This window comes from Taudactylus pleione, unplaced genomic scaffold, assembly GCF_031769625.1.
Source record: "Taudactylus pleione unplaced genomic scaffold, aTauple2 ptg000198l, whole genome shotgun sequence".
Lineage (NCBI taxonomy): Eukaryota > Metazoa > Chordata > Amphibia > Anura > Myobatrachidae > Taudactylus > Taudactylus pleione.
Genome location: NW_028284600.1, coordinates 10026275 through 10045429, shown reverse-complemented (window position 1 = coordinate 10045429; position 19155 = coordinate 10026275). Strand labels below are relative to the sequence as shown.

At 43.2% G+C, this 19155-nt stretch overlaps 1 protein-coding gene and 1 long non-coding RNA gene across 2 annotated transcripts in view; one reads left to right on the top strand and one right to left on the bottom strand.

The window, feature by feature from the left end:
* Positions 1 to 19155, top strand: part of LOC148518853 (alpha-2-macroglobulin-like) — a 229079-nt gene that overhangs the window by 110233 nt on the left and 99691 nt on the right. Inside the window, exons 14-15 of the mRNA XM_088476974.1 lie at positions 4977 to 5122; positions 8391 to 8540. Of these exons, the coding sequence (XP_088333100.1) occupies positions 4977 to 5122; positions 8391 to 8540 (296 nt within the window). The remainder of the gene's footprint in view (positions 1 to 4976; positions 5123 to 8390; positions 8541 to 19155) is intronic.
* LOC148518854 (uncharacterized) overlaps positions 17838 to 19155 on the bottom strand; it is a 45603-nt gene continuing 44285 nt past the window's right edge. Inside the window, exon 3 of the long non-coding RNA XR_015878969.1 lies at positions 17838 to 17962. This is a non-coding gene — a long non-coding RNA (uncharacterized LOC148518854). The remainder of the gene's footprint in view (positions 17963 to 19155) is intronic.

The window sequence follows — 19155 nt, the reverse complement described above, 5'->3', positions numbered from 1 at the left end:
CTGAATCAGGGCCAGGGTGCGCTGTGCAGTCTTCATTGTCTGTGCAGTCTTTCTCCTTATCGTTAGTTCTCGCTGGTCCAATCCTGACCCAGCTTTTGTTTCCCCTGCATATTATACTCTCTATGCCTTAATGAAACCCTTTGGAAGTTCCACATTTTAGGGATTCTCTCTCAACCTCTATTTAAGAACATTTTGAGCTGTAAATGCTGATGTACCTCTTCCCATTGCGTGGGAAGCTTATAAGGCAGATATTAGGGATGTTATTATTAAATATACATTATATCCCAGATACATCATATCCAGATGTGGAGGGGATTCATGTCAGGTCAGCCCAATATCAGATCTCATTTTTCGCTGATGACATTTTATTGGATCTATCCATACCTAACCTGTTTTAGATTTTCGACTCTTACTGGAGCGTTCCTGCATACAAAATTAACAGTTCAAAATCTAATTAGAAAAAAGAGAGAAGAATTGATTGCAGTATTAAATCAGCATATACTAGTAAAAAAAATCTAAAAAAAATATTTCATTATGATTCCCTAAATTTTAGTTAATCTGCCTGGTTGAAACACTACAATAGACTTCTCTAATTAAATAAAATTAAGTATTCATTTATGAACATAAAAACATGTATTTCCATGTGATATTAGCTGCAATAGGGCACAACTCCAATAGTATACAGTAGCTGGTTTATAGCATTGAATCAATTATTTGAAATACCCAGTTCACAGTCCAGTATATAGGAGATGTTTAGGGGGAAATATCCTTTAAATAGTTGTTTCCTCCATCATTGCTGGTTGGAAATGTCCTGGGATAAATGTGCAATAAGCCTGGTCTGTAGCTTGTTTGTTTGTCTGTGGTGCATATAGAGAATGTTGCCTGATATGCTGATAGCAGCTTAGCCACTGACCTGGTGAGTATTGGGTACTGGCTGCCCTGTTGTTAGTAGCCGTCTGTTAGGAGAAGCCACTGAAAGCTTCTAAGCAGCGGTAGTTAACTTTGAATTTCAATGACGATCCCTCTGACTTCGCTATTTTGGAGTCCAAATTACTAAAGAATGCACCCAACATTTTCAAGCAATTTTTCTCCCTCTACTGAGCTCAATAAAATTGGAGTTAGCCATTTGGAATCCCCTATACATTTCATGGTTTTGTAGGCTTAAAGTTATTAAGCTGAATGTGATACCCTGACAATACCAGTGTCAGTCCCAGGCTCATTTTTGGTGACTATTCAGTCGTTGGGTACTATCTTGATCTGAAATGGAAAAAATCCCCAGACCAGTCGCTCTTGTGTAGCAAAAGACACTCAGGAGAGTTTGCACTGCCTGCGTTTGCTTGCTATTATCATGCGGTTCAGTTAAGCCATTTTATCTCATTGCATGTTTCATTGGGTGTCAAAACATGGGTGGATTTGGAAGATAGTTTTATTTTTGGGATCTCCCTGAATTATTTGCACTAGAAAGTATAAACCAGCCTCAGTATACTCTGCTCCTACGGTATTATATGGTTTTCTCTTGACTGAGACCATTTGATGAAGCATTATAAACTCACCACATTCCCTTCGCCTTTAACCACAATCTGGAGACATCCACTTTTTCTCATGGGGAACAATACCAAATGTTCTGCTCCTTGTATTTGTGCTGGGTTCACTACATTTTACCATGTTCTGGGCAATTTCACTTTAACCTCATTCTCAGGTGAAAATTTGGCCACTCTCCTCTCCAATTTCAGTACAATCAATTTCAAGGATTCAATGTAGATCATCTAAGCTTCTGCCACTGGCGCCCTTTGAAAGGAATCAAGTCTATTCTCTAGGTATTCAGGGTTCCATCTCCTTACTTTTATCACTCAGTATTCGTCATTGAGTCCCCACCTTTGGAATAGTATGAGTTGACCTGGTTAAAGAGGGCTTGCAGAACGTTATACAGTGTATAAAAAATTGCAAAAGATATACACAAGATGTTATCTACTTCCTAGTCTCCACAAGATCTTTCCTTCCTCCAATATTTGCTGTAGGCAATGCAGTGGACTCGGCACTTTCTGGCAAGTGTGATGGGATTGCCCTCAAATACTTCATTTTTGGATAAAGATCTTAGATTATCCATCATTTTTTTTTGATAGAGCTCACTATTGATCCTCTAGTTTTGCTTTTGTGCCGCCCCATTACCACTCTTAGGAAGTTTGTAAATAAACTAGCTCAGTATATTTACACTCCTGCATGATTTAAAATCAATAAAGACTGGAAAGCTCCTAGAATACCGTGTTATAATGCTCTGCTTTCTCTAATGTACATTCTTATTGACAATATAAGTGTATTCATATTGCAAATATCATATGGGCATTCATATTGAGAATACTATGAAGGCATTCTTATTTATATTTCTACATGTGCCAGCATGTAAGAACATAGGAGCTCATTCAGACCCGGACGCTAAGCTGCGCTCTCTCGCAGCCAAAAGGGGCCGGGTATGCAAATTCTGCGATCGCATTGTCTGGTGTAAGGACGCCCTCTATCTCTTAGAGAGCGACGGCACAGCGAATGCAAGCCGGTCTAAAGACGCCCACTTTTCTTTCTTAACACACGTCATCTCCAGGAAGTGTATGATTAATCAGAGCCATCGAGAGCCATCGGAGCTGCTTGCAGCCTTTGAGGTTGACCTTACCCCACCGCAAGCACTGCAGGCTGAAATACAACCAAGTGACGTGTACAATGATGCCTCCATGCTAAATATGCACACCCAAACAACACCGTTTAGACACCCAGACACACCTGTGTTCGCAGCACCACTCCCCCGTTCACAAGCACCTTCCCCTGTTACCACCCACAAACAGCAATATCTGTCACTCAAAATAGCGCTCTGTCTTTGTGCTACGAGCGCATAATTCCTGGATGCAGTGACTGGCTTGCACATGCGCATTGCGATGCATATGCATGCACAGACGGGAGACAGTCACCCATAGCGAGCGATCGCGGCTTAGCGTCCGGGTCTGAATCAGGCCCATAGTTAGTAACTGGTAGTCATACTTGCCCCCCGACATACTGGCTGCCCCCTCCAGGAGAGGCATTGTATAGCAGAGAAGAGGCTACAATGACACAATTCAGGGCGGGTTGCACCATCCTAGATCCCCCCCCCCCGGACCACCCACTTCTGCTTTCTAAATGGAAGGCTGCAGGGCATGTGAGCAACTACAGACGGGTAGACTCGCCTATTATTCAGGGCATCCAGGAGTGCTATTGAAAGTGAAACCACTGTGGAATAGAAACTATACAATAGACAAGCACTACACAGATCACTATTATCTGTGCAGTCTTTAGTCTTTTTAAAAAGATAGAAATAGTTAAAAAAAACAAATGCATAGGGTCACACCCTAAATCCATAGCCAATCCTTGATCTCTGAGCCTGGTCTGGTATTGATAAATAGGGGAATAATTACATGTGGTTCCACCTATTTTAAAATTAATAAGCAGGGAGACACAGATCATGTTTTACCCCTGCATTAACATTAACCAGTCTGAAACTAGTCAGCCCAGGGTTAGAATCTCTTGGAAAGTCGGGACCCCCAAAAAATGGGGTCCACCCTCCTGAGGGACAACCAGCCCTGGTCTATTCCCTAGGTGGTGGGTGTGTGGTTAATGGTTATTAAGGAAGAGTTAATAATATTCTTTTTTACAGGTGGCCTAAAAGTTCCAGCAAGTCTGACCCAGCATCATGGCACTTGTAAAACCATGAGTGCCAGCATGCCTGGACATTAAAGGCCTGCTGACGCTTGTAGTCCACATGTAAAAATTTTTTTTTTTACATGTAAATAATGACAAAACACGGACACTGAATGTTTTCGTAATTTATTAAAAAGAACAGTCCCCCACACATCCCTTACATACACATCTTCTTGGTAAAATAACAAACCGACGTACTTGTCTTGTGCAGGGTTCCGGTAAATGTGACAGGTCACTTGCAGACACTGCCATAGAGTGAATAGGGAAGCGCTGATTGGATGAGAGTGTCACTCCCATACTGGTTCAGTCAGGTGTTGGTTATTGGAAAACAGGGGGAATCCAACATCTTCTTCTCTTCCTATTTTCCAATACCAGACCAGGCTCAGAGGTCCATGGCTGGATATGGATTTGGGGGGGACCCCGGCACATTTGAAAAAAATGTTAAACTACTGTATTTCTATCCTTCTACAAACAAAAGCTGCACAGATCATAGTGGTCTTTCAATGTTTCTCCCAAACTTGTATTTCAGTCAGGTCTATTGTTTGGGCCTGTTTGGTGGCGGTTTTACAGATGTTATCATAAATCTGGGGCTTCTATTCTGTTCTGTTCTATCTATGGTCTACAACATTAATGATGCTTTGATGTAAAAACTGTTCTATACTATTCTAAAGTGTGCTTTCTCTGGAGATTTGCAGCATATTTGGCCTTAACAAATCACTTGAATGGTAAAACCCGCTGCATAGTACATTTTACCCTAAATCGCTCCCTAAAGGTGCCCACACATATACCGATGTGCTCACGATACGATTTTATGGCCAATCTCCTCATGAACTTTCACGGGAGCTCCCTTGCCGTCGTGTTCACGATTTGGAGTTACAAATGTCCAATCTGACAAAAGATTCATCTTGCAGCCAATGCATTGTATCCCAGATTGGCTAATCTGCCCTACAGCACGGCAGATCAGAAGATGCGATGTACGACGAGCGGGGACGCGCATCGGCATCGTGCTCGTGAGTATAAACTCACGATTTGTACTTTTTTTTACCCGATTCGTCGTCACGATTCGTCGAATTCGGCCAAATCGTGTAAAATATCACTATGTGTGTGGGCACCTTTAGAGTTGTTTGATTAACTTCCAGTGGATATTTATAATAACTTGGTATAATAAGGTTTCTAGTGAAACAAATAATATTACAAAGTTGAGAAGTCCTGGTGTGGATTTTTTTAATAATGTTCTTCTCTCTTGTATTTCACAGACATTCATGGTGAGGTCACTTTCAAGCTCTCTCTGAGTGCTGGGATATCTCCAAAACTTAATGCGCTTGTGTATATTTTGCTACCTAACGGAGAGATTTTGGCAGACTCCGCAACATTCACCCTGTCAAGATCTTTCAAGAACAAGGTGAGTCACCCAACAGAGAGAGCGATCTCTCTCTCTCTCTCTCTCTCTCTCTCTCTCTCTCTCGTTTTTTTTGTTGTTGTTAGTTTTTGATTTTCTGGAAACCACCTGCCTGCACATCTCTACTAAATATATATATATATATATATATATATATATATATATACACACACATACAATACATACATATATATAGTGTGTGCATGAGATACTGTAGATGGTACATGTAAATTTATATATGTGATAGAATAATGTTGTGGGCTGTGTTACAGAAATTCTATATTTACAGCTTCCATTGACTATAGTGTGTGTGGCTGCACAGTGTGGGTTGTCATCATAGAATAGTCTATAGTAAAATTGTGTGTGATGCTCTATGGGTTGACAGTATCATGTGGGGTGACAATTAAGAGTATATTATAGCATAATACACATGTAGACTTTGCCGTGGACATAGGCACTCTGCCATACAAACAAACTCTGCCACTCAAACACACACACATTTGCCTCACATGCATCCCATACGGGAGGGGAGGGGGGCTCCTTTAGTTTCATGACATGTACTCTTTAGTATCTTTGGTAAATATGGAGCATGGATTTGATCTGATTATTTATTACATTTCATCTAGTACATCCTAAAATTTGGGCCATACAATTTATTAATACCAATATGTTATTTTTATGCCCTGTGAGGGCAACTATTATTTTTATTTAATAATAAAAGTTAGTTTGCACCTGTGATCAGGCTGGACATTTTTATATTATGTAGCTTACAGTACCATAAAAAGAGTAATAGGCATGTTCAAATATTGATCACAATTAGGAAACTTCTCCTTTCTCCTACAGCTGCAAAGCCAACACTTGGCACCTACCAAAAAACTATATATTGCTATGTCACGTGCATGTACTAGGACTTAAAAAAAGTTATTCTTTGCTAGAAAATGCCATTGTGCTGATACCATTTAACTTCAGATAAGTGGAAAAATGGTACTGGTCAAACTAAAGATTACATGACTGTGGAAGCCCACTGGGTGGGTGTATTGCTAGCAGCAGCTAATGGCAGGCTACTCTCTGTATCACTGGTTTCACGAAGAAGAAGGAAGAGGAAGAGGAAGAGGAGGAGGAGGAGGAGGAGGAGGAGGAGGAGGAGCTCAGTGTACCAGGGATAGCTATTATTACATATGGTCAGGTTTAAAAGTATTGCCCACATATATTGATTCCTCTACTGTGACTCAATCTGATACAGTAAGTATTAACCACTTAATTGACGCGGTTGTATGGGAAGCAAATGCAGCCAGCTGTACTTCAGCTGACAAGGTGCGACCGCACCGACCCGCTGTGTTTTTGAAGAGGACATTTGTTCTACACATGTGTAGAATGCATCTCCTTTGACTACCCGGACTCATCTGCAAAGCCGACAAATTCTGACTGGTTGTGCTGGAAAAATCTTCAGTTAAGTGGTTAATAGATGCACAAATTAGCATCTCACACATTCCCTTTGATTACTGGGAGAAAAAAAGCAATTTAAACCTCTTGTACAAACTAGCTATGGTGGTCATAAGCTGTTGACCTCTAGTGTGTTCTGGGAATGATTGTTTAACACAGCCGGGAACCTTGTGAGTGATCAGTGTAGGAGGCTACTTCCAATATAATGTTTAAAAATTATGTTCATCAAACCAAGCACTTCAGTAAAAAGTGGCAGTCCCTGTCGATTAAGTGCTTGGTTTGTTAAACTGGGCATGTCTTTTTTAACATACTGATGTAGCTGCCATCATCGTTGTCGCGATGCGAGCACATCGCGGCATGGTGCGACTAGTGTGCCTGCGTATGCACATGCATGCCATATACTGCAATGGAGAGAACCCTGTCCATGCCTAGTCACAGCCCGGCAAGAGCTGCGCGATGCATGATGCTGTGCGCACACATTGCGGCAACGATGATGGTGGCTACATCTGTACAACATAAGGGTCGGTGGGAATTTTTTTAAAAGCAGTGTAGCTGTATGGTACTCTACTTAGGTGCTACTTATCAATTAGTACTTTCTAGCCTGTTACTCTGCATTTTCTCTGGCTTTAATTGACTGTATTGGCTTAAGGCATGTGAGTTTGTTTGGAATGAATTCAGTTTCCTTTCCACTTTCATAATCTGATTGGAATTTTGGTATCTTGTTACATTAAAATTTTCCTCCATGACTGATAAAATTTTCTTTATTGTTAATACTATTAGTAATCAATCAATGTTTTTCCTAGCTTCCACTACATACTGTAAATACTCTCCTGACGGACTTACTCATCAATTCCCAGCCCAAACCGCTGGACCTAGAAACCTGACATTTTGCGAGTATATTCATTCTATTATGTAAGCACCCACTAAATTCAACTCCTAAAGGGTGAAAATGGATAAAATGTTTCCTCTCAACCAAGGTGATTGGGTGACAAAGCAACATGGCCCAAGTGCTGCAGGACTGTAATCTCATTGCCTGGGATGCATGGTGGCTCCAGAGGTGGGGCTGTAGTGCAGTCCAATATTCATATAGGGGAGCCACACCAAATGATGCCAAACATGACTCAACACTCAACCAAAACCCCTGGACCTAGAAACATGAACTTCAGGGAGTATTTTCCTTCCATTATAAAATCATCACCTAAGCAGGGATTTTTCAAAATTTGACTCCTAAGGGGATGAAGAGAGATAACATGTTTTCTCCCCCTGTGTAATGAATGTCCTGACTGACTGACTCATCAACACCTAGCCCAAATGCTGATCTAAAAACATGAAGTTCAGGGAGTATATTTCTTCCATGATGTAAGCACCCACTTAGTAGGGTTTTTCAAAATTCAACTGAAAAGAGGTAAAATGTTCCTTTGAAGGGGAGAACAGGACAGGTGAAGGAGAGGATAAATTTGTATGGGAATGATGAGGAGATGTAGGAAAAGACAGAAGAAAAGCTCCCCTATAAAGAAAGAGAATCTTAATTTACTTAATCTTGATACTAGCACTCTCCTTTGCCCAAGAGGCATAAAATTAACTACAAAATGAACTGCTATGAATAAGACGCATTTGAAGTTAAAAAGTCGCACGAAAAGACGCCCGGTGCTACTGAGCTGTTTAGTGTGCAAGGAGGCTAGATGTATGAGGACACATCTGTAAATATATAAGTTAAAATGGGATGAAGGAAATGGAAATATCTAATGTCTGCCCAGTTGAAAACGGGTATATTGGCTAGTATTGTATGTTGCTGGTCAATCGTATTCACTGATTTCACTCTTTTCAGGTATTGGTTGGGTTTTCCCCATATGAGGTTCTTCCAGGATCAGATATATCTCTCAGTGTTCAGGCAGCCCCAGGATCTCTCTGTGGTCTGAGAGTAGTGGATCAGAGTGTGGTGCTAATGAAACCAGAGAAAGAGCTGACTGCTGATAAAGTGAGTGCTGTAATAATGCAAATGACAGTTAATGTTATAAACATCTGAACTGGGCATTACATTAGCAATATTATGTTTCTCAGAGCTGATTAAAATTATGTCCTCGGTGATAATGTCATTATTTGACATATAAAAGGAGTAACTGTATCTTATAATATACATACACACATTCTATATTTCATGACATAACATATGGTAGGTGTGTCTATATGTTATGACTAGAGATGTGTGCTTACTCCCATGTTTTGGATTTGGATCCAGAATCATCTTTCTGTTTTGGTTTTGGATCTGTATTTGAAAAAACAAACAGCTAAAATGACATCATTTTTTTAATTAGTTTTTAAATCAGAGTTCTGAACCGTGGGAAGATCTGAACTGAGACTCGGTTCAACTCGGTACCCCAAAGTGATTCTCAGACTTGGTTCGACTCGGAACCCCTAAATTTGTTTGTTGTTGGTTCTTTGAGAACCAGTGCATATCTAATTATGACATATGGAAGGTATAACGTCATATTATGACATATGAAGGTGTGTCTCTATATAATGATATATCATATTATAACATATGAAGGTGTGTCTATATATTATGACATATGAAGGTGTACCTGTATAGTATGACATATGGAAGAAATGTCTGTATATTATGACATACAATATGGAAAGTGTATCTGCATATTATTATATATGAAGGTGTGTCTGTATATTATAACATATGAAAATGTGTGTGTATATTATGACATTAGGAAGAAGTGTCTGTATATTATGACTTGATAAAGCTGCCCCCATGTTAAACATGCGTTGGCATGTCTATCAATACCACTGGTCACATAAGATCAAAATGAACATGCTGTGTATGTACTGTAAATTACAATAGTCTGACTGGAGACACTATCACACTGTATGCTCCACCGACATATTTAATAGCAAGAGCGGCTAAGTAAAATATGACAGCCGCACACTGCAGCACTGATGTGATTGTGTTGTCTGAGTCTTAACAGAACAGAAGTTAATAGAATTTGGATCATCAATCATCTTACTAACAGCAGCAGCTTGCTACAGCGCTGATATGATTAATGTGATGTAAGCCAATATTATTTCTGACTATTGTAAAAAGAGAATAACACAAAATATTTTAATAAAGTAACTTCTACTTCAATCTTTATAATTGGCACCCCAAACGTGAAAACAAATTTTGGTATATCCTCCATTGGGAATATTATTAGATTTCCCTTCTTACCAGAATTGCGTAAAAATAAGCCTTAAGCTCCATACACATGGTACGATTAAACTGAACGATAGCGATATCGTTCAAATCGTCGAGTTTTTGGCCACCAATGACCAACAATGTGCGGGCATGTATGGATGATATCAATATCGTCCATCGCCCATGCATGCAGGTCAACTTGGTCGATATCGACCAAGTTACTATAGGGACCTGCGATCGTTGATTGCGGGTCGTTATAGTCGTTAGTGAGTAGGTGGTGTGCTGGATGATAGATATCAATCATCCAGCACACCAGGACGATCAGACAACAATATCATTATCGTTGTCTAATCGCTACGTGTGTATGCAGCTTTGCTATTTTTGACCAGGCTGGCAAACTATTAAATCTGACTGCAGAATGTCACTGCTGTAGGATACTCAAAGGGTATGCAGTATGGAAGCCGACGGTCTAAATCCCGACCGTCGGCATCCTGACTCTCTAATCCCGGCAAGGGTCTAATGACAGGCGTCAAAATCCATAGCCTGTCATTTTACCTACGCCGATCGAAGGTAAGCCAGGCGCAGACAGCCGTGGGGGGGGGGGGGGGAGTGTCAGGTTAGGGGCTCCCAGGGGGGACTTAGGGTTAGGCAGCCCCCCGGGAGGGTTAGGGTTAGGCTAGGGGGGGTTAGGGTTAGGAACCCCCAGGGGGAGGTTAGGGTTAGGCACCCCCCGGGAGACTTAGGTTTAGGCAGCGGAGAAGGGGGGGTTTCGTTTAGGCACTTAGAGGGGGGTTAGGGTGAGGCACTTGGGGTGGGAGGTTAGGGTTAGGCACCCCTAAGGGAGGGTTAGGGGGGGGTTAGGTTAGTTTGTACTCACCTTAGCTGCTGTCGGGATCTTCACCTCTGCCAGGCTCCCGCTGTCGGGATTTGAACAGCCGGCCATGCCACGCAAAGACCGCTATGAGAATCACATTGTAGCGGATTGGAGCACAATCACACTAGAAGCTGCTCTGAATTCGGCAAAATGTATTAACCATAGTTGCAATTGGATAAAGTTATATCAAAAGAAATAAACTTTTTTCTATGTCACATCAGCAAGTGATACAGGTTTGGCAGATAAGAGTAAAAACTGGCTCTGTAATGGGAATTAATTAATTCCCCAAAAACAGCTCATATAGATTATTACATTATAACTAGGGGTGAGCGGGTTCGGATTTCTGAAATCCGAACCCCCCCGAGCCCCCCCGATCCGAGGCCGATCCGAGTCAGGCTCGACTTTTCCCGCCTGACTCGGATCTGAAATCGAGGCAAAACGTCATCATCCCGCCTTCCGAGTCTCGCGGGTTTTGGATCCTATATAAGGTACCCGCGTCGGCGCCATTTTCTCACTCGGCTGTGGACAGTGAAGAGGGAGGGTGGGAGTTAGGGCTGTGTAGTGTAGTGTAGTGTAGTGCTGCTGTTGTCCACTACTTCAAAGTCCATAGGGGCTGGCTGTGTTGTGCTGTGCTGCTGTTGTTAATAGGGGCTGTGTCCACTACTTCAAAGTCCATAGGGGCTGGCTGGACTGTGTTGTGCAGTCAGTTCTCCATAGGGGCTGTGTCCACTCCAAAGTCCTGTGCAGTGTCCCAGTCCTAAAGGAGTGCTGTAGTGTTGTCCAGGGGGTGCTCTGTCCATCAGGGGTGCTCCCCCCAAGTGCTAAAAAAATAATATATTTTCTGTGTTTGTGAATTGTGTGCGCAGTAGCCGCACGTGCATCAACAAAGTAGTGCCAAGCGTGCGCCTGTGTCATAAGTAAAGGGCCGGCTGGCTTGACCGTTAAAGGGTGCTGTAACCCCCGAAAGTACACTCCAGTCCAAACCAAAAAAAAATTATTTTCTGTGTTTGTGAATTGTGTGCGCAGTAGCCGCACGTGCATCAACAAAGTAGTGCCAAGCGTGCGCCTGTGTCATAAGTAAAGGGCCGGCTGGCTTGACCGTTAAAGGGTGCTGTAACCCCCAAAGTACACTCCAGTCCAAACCAAAAAAAAAAAATATTTTCTGTGTTTGTGAATTGTGTGCGCAGTAGCCGTACGTGCATCAACAAAGTAGTGCCAAGCGTGCGCCTGTGTCATAAGTAAAGGGCCGGCTGGCTTGACCGTTAAAGGGTGCTGTAACCCCCGAAAGTACACTCCAGTCCAAACCAAAAAAAAATTATTTTCTGTGTTTGTGAATTGTGTGCGCAGTAGCCGCACGTGCATCAACAAAGTAGTGCCAAGCGTGCGCCTGTGTCATAAGTAAAGGGCCGGCTGGCTTGACCGTTAAGGGTGCTGTAACCCCCGAAAGTACACTCCAGTCCAAACCTAAAAAAAAATTATTTTCTGTGTTTGTGAATTGTGTGCGCAGTAGCCGCACGTGCATCAACAAAGTAGTGCCAAGCGTGCGCCTGTGTCATAAGTAAAGGGCCGGCTGGCTTGACCGTTAAAGGGTGCTGTAACCCCCAAAGTACACTCCAGTCCAAACCAAAAAAAAAATTATTTTCTGTGTTTGTGAATTGTGTGCGCAGTAGCCGCACGTGCATCAACAAAGTAGTGCCAAGAGTGCGCCTGTGTCATAAGTAAAGGGCCGGCTGGCTTGACCGTTAAAGGGTGCTGTAACCCCCAAAGTACACTCCAGTCCAAACCAAAAAAAAAATTATTTTCTGTGTTTAGCCGCACGTATATATCAAATCGATATAACATAAATGGAGGACCAAACTTTCTCCGATAAAAATAAAATAGAGAAAGATCAAGAACCACTTCCTCCTAGTGCTGAAGCTGCTGCCACTAGTCATGACATAGACGATAACATGCCATCAACGTCGTCTGCCAAGGCCGATGCCCAATGTCATAGTAGAGGGCACATACAATCCCAAATGGCAAAGTTCAGGAAAATGACCTTGAAAAAGACATTTAAATCAGCTGAAGAGAAACGTAAACTTGCCAATATGCCATTTACGACACGGAGTGGCAAGGAACGGCTAAGGTCGATCCCTAGTATGTTCATGACTAGTGGTTCAGCTTCACATGACGATGGAAGCCCTCCTCCCACTAAAAAAATCAAAAGAGTTAAGCTGGCAAAAGCACAGCGAAGAACTGTGCTTTCTAAGAAGATATCACAAATCCCCAAGGAGAGTCTAAGTGTGGTGGTGGTTGCGATGCCTGACCTTCCCAGCACTGGACGGGAAGAGGTGGCTCTTTCCACCATTTGCACGCCCCCTGCAAGTGCTGAAAGGAGCACCCACAGTCCACTTGCTGATATGCAAATTGAAGATGTCACTGTTGAAGTACAACAGGATGAGGATACTGGTGTAGCTGGCGCTGAGGAGGAAGTTGGCGAGGAGGATTCTGATGGTGATGTGGTTTGTTTAAATCAGGCTCTGGGGGAGACAGTTGTTGTCCGTGGGATGAAAAAGCCCATCACGGTCATGCCTGGGCAGAAGACCAAACATTCCACCTCTTTGGTCTGGCAATATTTCTATCCAAATCCGGACAACAACTATCTTGCCATATGTACCATATGTAAAGGTGAAATAAGTAGGGGTAGGGACGTCAACCACCTAGGAACATCCTCCCTTATACGGCACCTGCAGCGCGTTCATAAAAAGTTACTGTCAAGTTCAGAAACTTTGGCTAAGACCGTAAGCAGTCCAGGGACACCTAAATCCCGTTGTCCTGTTGTATCCAAGCGCCTGCAAACCACACCGTCAACTCCCTCCTCGTCAATTTCCTCCTTAGTCAGGATCGGAAGTAGTCCTGCAGGCCATGTCACTGGCATGACTGACTCTCCTATCCGGGATTCCTCTGGAGGATCCTGCATTGCTACGCCTACTGCTGCCGCTGCTGCTGTTGCTGCTGCTGGGAGTCGTTCATCATCCCAGAGAGGAAGTAGGAACACCACTACTTTTACTAAACAATTGACCCTCCAACAGTCCTTAGCGAGGAGGATGAAGTACGACAGCAGTCATCCTGAAGCAAAACGTATAACTGAGGCTTTGACTGCTATGTTGGTGTTAGACGTGCGTCCGGTATCCGCCATTAGTGCAGTGGGATTTAGACAATTGATGGAGGTAGTGTGTCCCCGGTTCCAAATCCCGTCTAGATTCCACTTCACTAGGCAGGCGATACCGAGACTGTACAGAAACGTCAGAAAAAGTGTCCTCAGTGTCCTGAAAAATGCCGTTGTACACAATGTCCACTTAACCACGGACATGTGGACAAGTGGAACAGGGCAGACTAAGGACTATATGACTGTGACAGCCCACTGGGTAGATGTATCACCTTACGCAGCAACAGCAGCAGCGTCACCAGTAGCAGCATCTCAGAAACGCCAGCTCGTTACAAGGCAGGCTATGCTGTGTATCACCGGTTTCAGTAAGAGGCACACCGCCGACAACCTCTTAGAGAAACTGAGGGAAATCATCGCCCAGTGGCTTACCCCACTTAGACTCTCCTGGGGATTTGTGATATCTGACAACGCCACCAATATTGTGCGGCCATTACATCTGGGCAAATTCCAGCACGTCCCATGTTTTGCTCACACAATAAACTTGGTGGTGCAGAATTTTCTGAAAAGCGACAGGGGCGTGCAGGAGACGCTTTGGGTGGCCCGAAAAATTTCTGGCCACTTTCGCCATTCAGCGACTGCGTGCCGAAGACTGGAGCGCCAGCAAACACTCTTGAACCTGCCCCGCCATCACCTGAAGCAAGAGGTTGTGACGCAGTGGAACTCAACCCTCTATATGCTTCAGAGGATGGAGGAGCAGCAAAAGGCCATACAAGCCTATACATCCACCTATGACATAGGCAAAGGAGGGGGTATGCACCTGACTCAAGCGCAGTGGAGAATGATTTCCGTGTTGTGCAAGGTTCTCCAGCCCTTCGAACTTGCCACACGTGAAGTCAGTTCAGACACAGCCAGCTTGAGTCAGGTCATTCCCCTCATCAGGCTTTTGCAGAAGCAGCTGGAGAAAGTGAAGGAGGAGCTAAGACGGAGCGATTCCGCTCGGCATGTGGGACTTGTGGATGAAGCCCTTCATTCGCTTTGCCAGGATTCCAGGGTGGTCAATCTGTTGAAATCAGACCACTACATTTTGGCCACCGTGCTTGATCCTAGGTTTAAAGCCTATGTGGTGTCTCTCTTTCCGGCCGACACAAGCCTGCAGAGGTGCAAAGACCTGCTGGTGAACACACTGTCAGCTGAAGCGGAACGTGACACGTCAACGGCTCCTTCTTCATTTTCTCCCGCAACTGGGGCTGCCAGGAAAAAACTTAGGTATCCTAAGCAACCCGCTGGCGGTGATGCAGGGCAGGCAGGACCAAGTTTGGACATCTGGTCCGGACTGAAGGACCTGGCAACAATTTCTGACATGTCTACTGTCACTGCATATGATACTGTCACCATTGACAGAATGGTGGAGGATTACATCGGTGACAGCATCCAAGTAGGCATGTCAGACAGTCCATACCTGTACTGGCAGGAAAAAGAGGCAATTTGGAGGCCCCTGTACAAGCTGGCTCTATTTTACCTGAGTTGCCCCCCCTCCAGTGTGTACTCCGAAAGAGTGTTTAGTGCAGCCGGGAACCTTGTCAGCGAAAGGCGTAGGAGGTTGCTTCCACAGAATGTGGAGAAGATGATGTTCATCAAAATGAATTATCAGCTCTTCCAGGGAGACCAGCCTCCAGAAGGTACAGAGGGACCTGTGGTGGTGGATTCAAGTGGGGACGAGTTAATACTTTGTGAGGATGAGGATGTACACACTGAAGAGGGTGAGGAATCGGTGGATGAGGAGGATGAGGATGACATCTTGCCTCCGTAGAGCCAGTTTGTGCAGGGACACATTAATTGCCAGCTTGTTTTGTGGGGGCCCAAACGAACCAATCATTTCAGCCACAGTTGTGTGGCAGACCCTGGCGCTGAAATGATTGATTTGTTAAAGTGTGCATGTCCTGTTTATACAACATAAGGGTGGGTGGGAGGGCCCAAGGACAATTCCATCTTGCACCTCTTTTTTTTCTTTGCATTATGTACAGTTTGGGGCCTAGTTTTTCTAACTGCCATCCTGTCTGCCACTGCAGTGTCACTCCTAGATGGGTCACGTGTTTGTGCCGCCCACTCGTGTCGCTTAGCATAGTCATCCAGCTACCTCGGTGCAACCTTTTGGACATGAAAACACTATTGTGAGGTGTGAGGTGTTCAGAATAGACTGGAAAGGAGTGGAAATTACGGTTATTGAGGTTAATAATAGCATAGGAGCAGAGAAACCAACAAATTCTGTGATTTTAGCTGTTTTTATGCTTTTTAAAAAAAAAATACAGATCCAAAACACAAAACCCAGAACCCAAAACACGGAAGGGTGGTTTTGGCAAAACCAATCCAGATCCAAAACACGAAGAAAGATCCAGATCCAAAACACAAAACACGAAAAGTGGCCGGTGCACACCCCTAATTATAACAAATCCAGCTCCAATATAAACAATCTAACTATTCAATTAGACTGTCACAGATCATTTCTGTAGACAATATTTGGAGACTGAGTTTTGCAATAAATTGCTTAGAGCCAAACACTTGCATATAAATAAAAATCATGTTCATTTTATGCATTACACCAGCGGTAGAAGAAACAATTTTAAGAACACGTTTCATGTTCTTTCTACACATCTATTCTATTATTTTAATATATTTTGCCTTTATTATCCTAAACATATTATTTTAAGAAATACTAATAAAAATTTCTTACATTGTAACTTTAGCCATTATTACAATTGGAGATATATGTTTTAAGATCCAAATAGTGCACCACACTCAACACTCTGTGTTTGTATCCACAGAGTGGTAGCACCTCATAAATATTCCAAATAAAGAATAAGGAAGCAGATAACCACTGCTAAGAACTGGTGTAATGAGAAATTATATTACTGGACAGTGGTTCCCTTATATGTATTGAGTTAGGATCTTACCTCACAATTAGAGTTATTCAAATGGTGCGGGATTACCCCAGTCTTGTTACAAAGTAACATATGGAAAGTGTATCTTCATATTATAACATATGGAGGTGTCTTTGTAAAATAAGACATCTGGAAGGTGTGTTTGTGTATTATGACATATGGAATGTATATCTGCATATTATGACATATGGAAGGTGTGTCTTTATATTATAACATATGGCAGGTGTGACTGTATATTATAACATACGGCAGGTGTGTCTGTATATTATAACATATGGCAGGTGTGTCTGTATATTATGACATTTGGAAGGTGTATCTACATATTGTGACATACTGTATGGAAGAAGTAACAGTTTACTAAAACATACATATGGCAGGTGTATCTGTATACTATGACATACAGTAGGCAGGTGTATCTGTATAAAATGACATCTTAAAGGTGAATCTGTATATGATGACATATGAAAGGTGTGTCTGTATAATATAACATCTGGATGAAGTATATATTATGACATATGGAAGGTGTGCATCTGTATACTATGACATATGGAAGGTGTGTATCTGTATACTATGACATATGGAAGGTGTATCTGTATACTATGACATATGGAAGGTGCATCTGTATACGATGACATATGGAAGGTGTGTATCTGTATACTATGACATATGGAAGGTGCAGCTGTATACTATGACATGGAAGGTGTGTATCTGTATACTATGACATATGGAAGGTGTTTCTGTATACTATGACATATGGAAGGTGCATCTGTATATGATGACATATGGAAGGTGCATCTGTATATGATGACATATGGAAGGTGTTTCTGTATATTATGACGGTCAGGCTTGTGTTTGTTTTGTGGAGCCGGGGTTAGGAAAAGGTTTGTATAGGAGTCTGGAGGAGTGTAGTTGAAGCTGGTATGAGATAGATAGAGTCTGGTATGCTTCCCTGACCGGGAATCGAACCCGGGTCACAGGGTAGAGAATGCCAGATCATGACCACTAGACCATCAAGGACCTCGGTGTTGGTGATAGGATGATATGTGTAGCAGAGAAGAGTGTGGCAGTTGATTAACCAGGCTGATTACTGGAGTGATACTGTAGGTAGGAAAAGACAAAATCCTTACTTGGTAACTGTAATCCGGAAGCTAGAGTGGCAGAACTTGGCAGAGTATTAGGCAGGATGAAAGTGGGTTGTTGCTGTAGTCCAGGATCTGGGAGCACTCAGATGATAGCAGGATCGGATGCAGACCAAACACTGAAATGAACAGTAGCTGTTAAATAACCGGGAGCAGAACCAGTGAAACAGGAATGAACTGGAGTTACCTGTGCAGCCAGAGATAGGGTTTGCACAGGTGTAGAGCTGGAGCAGGTAACAGAATAAGCCAGGTATAATGTATACAATGGGATTGGCCAGGAACCAGGATACAAAGTAACAACTGAATATGCTGTGCAACTTTAGAAAAGGATTGCACACAGGTAAAACAGGATTCTTAGTGCAGTTTAGCCAAATAATGCACTAGAGCCTGTCAGTATGTCATGAGAGTACAGCTAAACTTCATTCAGTAGGGACTGGGTAAAACAGTTCACTGGTGGTTAGTCGCGAGTCTGAGATGAAGCAAACATGAACAATGCTGAAAGAGCTGGGAGTCCAAAGGCTAATTGCACTGCAGTGGTTTCAGGTTTTACTGTAGCAGAGTGGAAGTGCAGGTGACTTACATAGATGTTGATTATACTTACAGCAGGCAAGTCACTGTCTTTAACCATGCAGGAATCTTGTAAGCTAACCAATAGCTGGCTCTATAGATGAAATCAAAATATCAGCAATCTGTACACTTACTCAAGGCCGCAACTAGGGGCCAAGCTGGAGGTGCACGTGCACCATGTGTGCCGCTGCACCTGGCGCCAGTGTCCTCCAGCCCGGTGCCGCAGGGAGGCTCCAAGCTGGATGCCCGCTGAGATGTTATTACCAGTGGGCGCCCGGATCCTTCCCTGCAGCACCGCGGTAGTTCCAAAGAGCAGCCGGGCGGACCGGAAGTATTGTTTTTTTTTTCTTTTTATGTGTGTGTAAAAAGCAGCACTACAGGGGCATTACTATAAGGGCACTACATGGGCATTACCATATGGGCACTACAGGGGCATTACTATAAGGGCACTATAGGGGCATTATCATATGAGCACTACAGAGGCATTACTATAAGGGCACTACAGGGGCATTACTATAAGGCCACTACAGGGAACTTACAATAAGGGCACTACAGGGGCATTACCATATGGGCACTACAGGGGCATTACTATTGGGGCATTACCATATGGGCACTACAGGGGCATTACTATGGGGGCAGTACTAAAGGGGCATTACTATATGGTCGCTACTACGGGGGCATTATCTCAAGTGGCATTACTAAAGGTGCACTGCTGAAGGGGAAATTACTATGGGGGAATTACCAG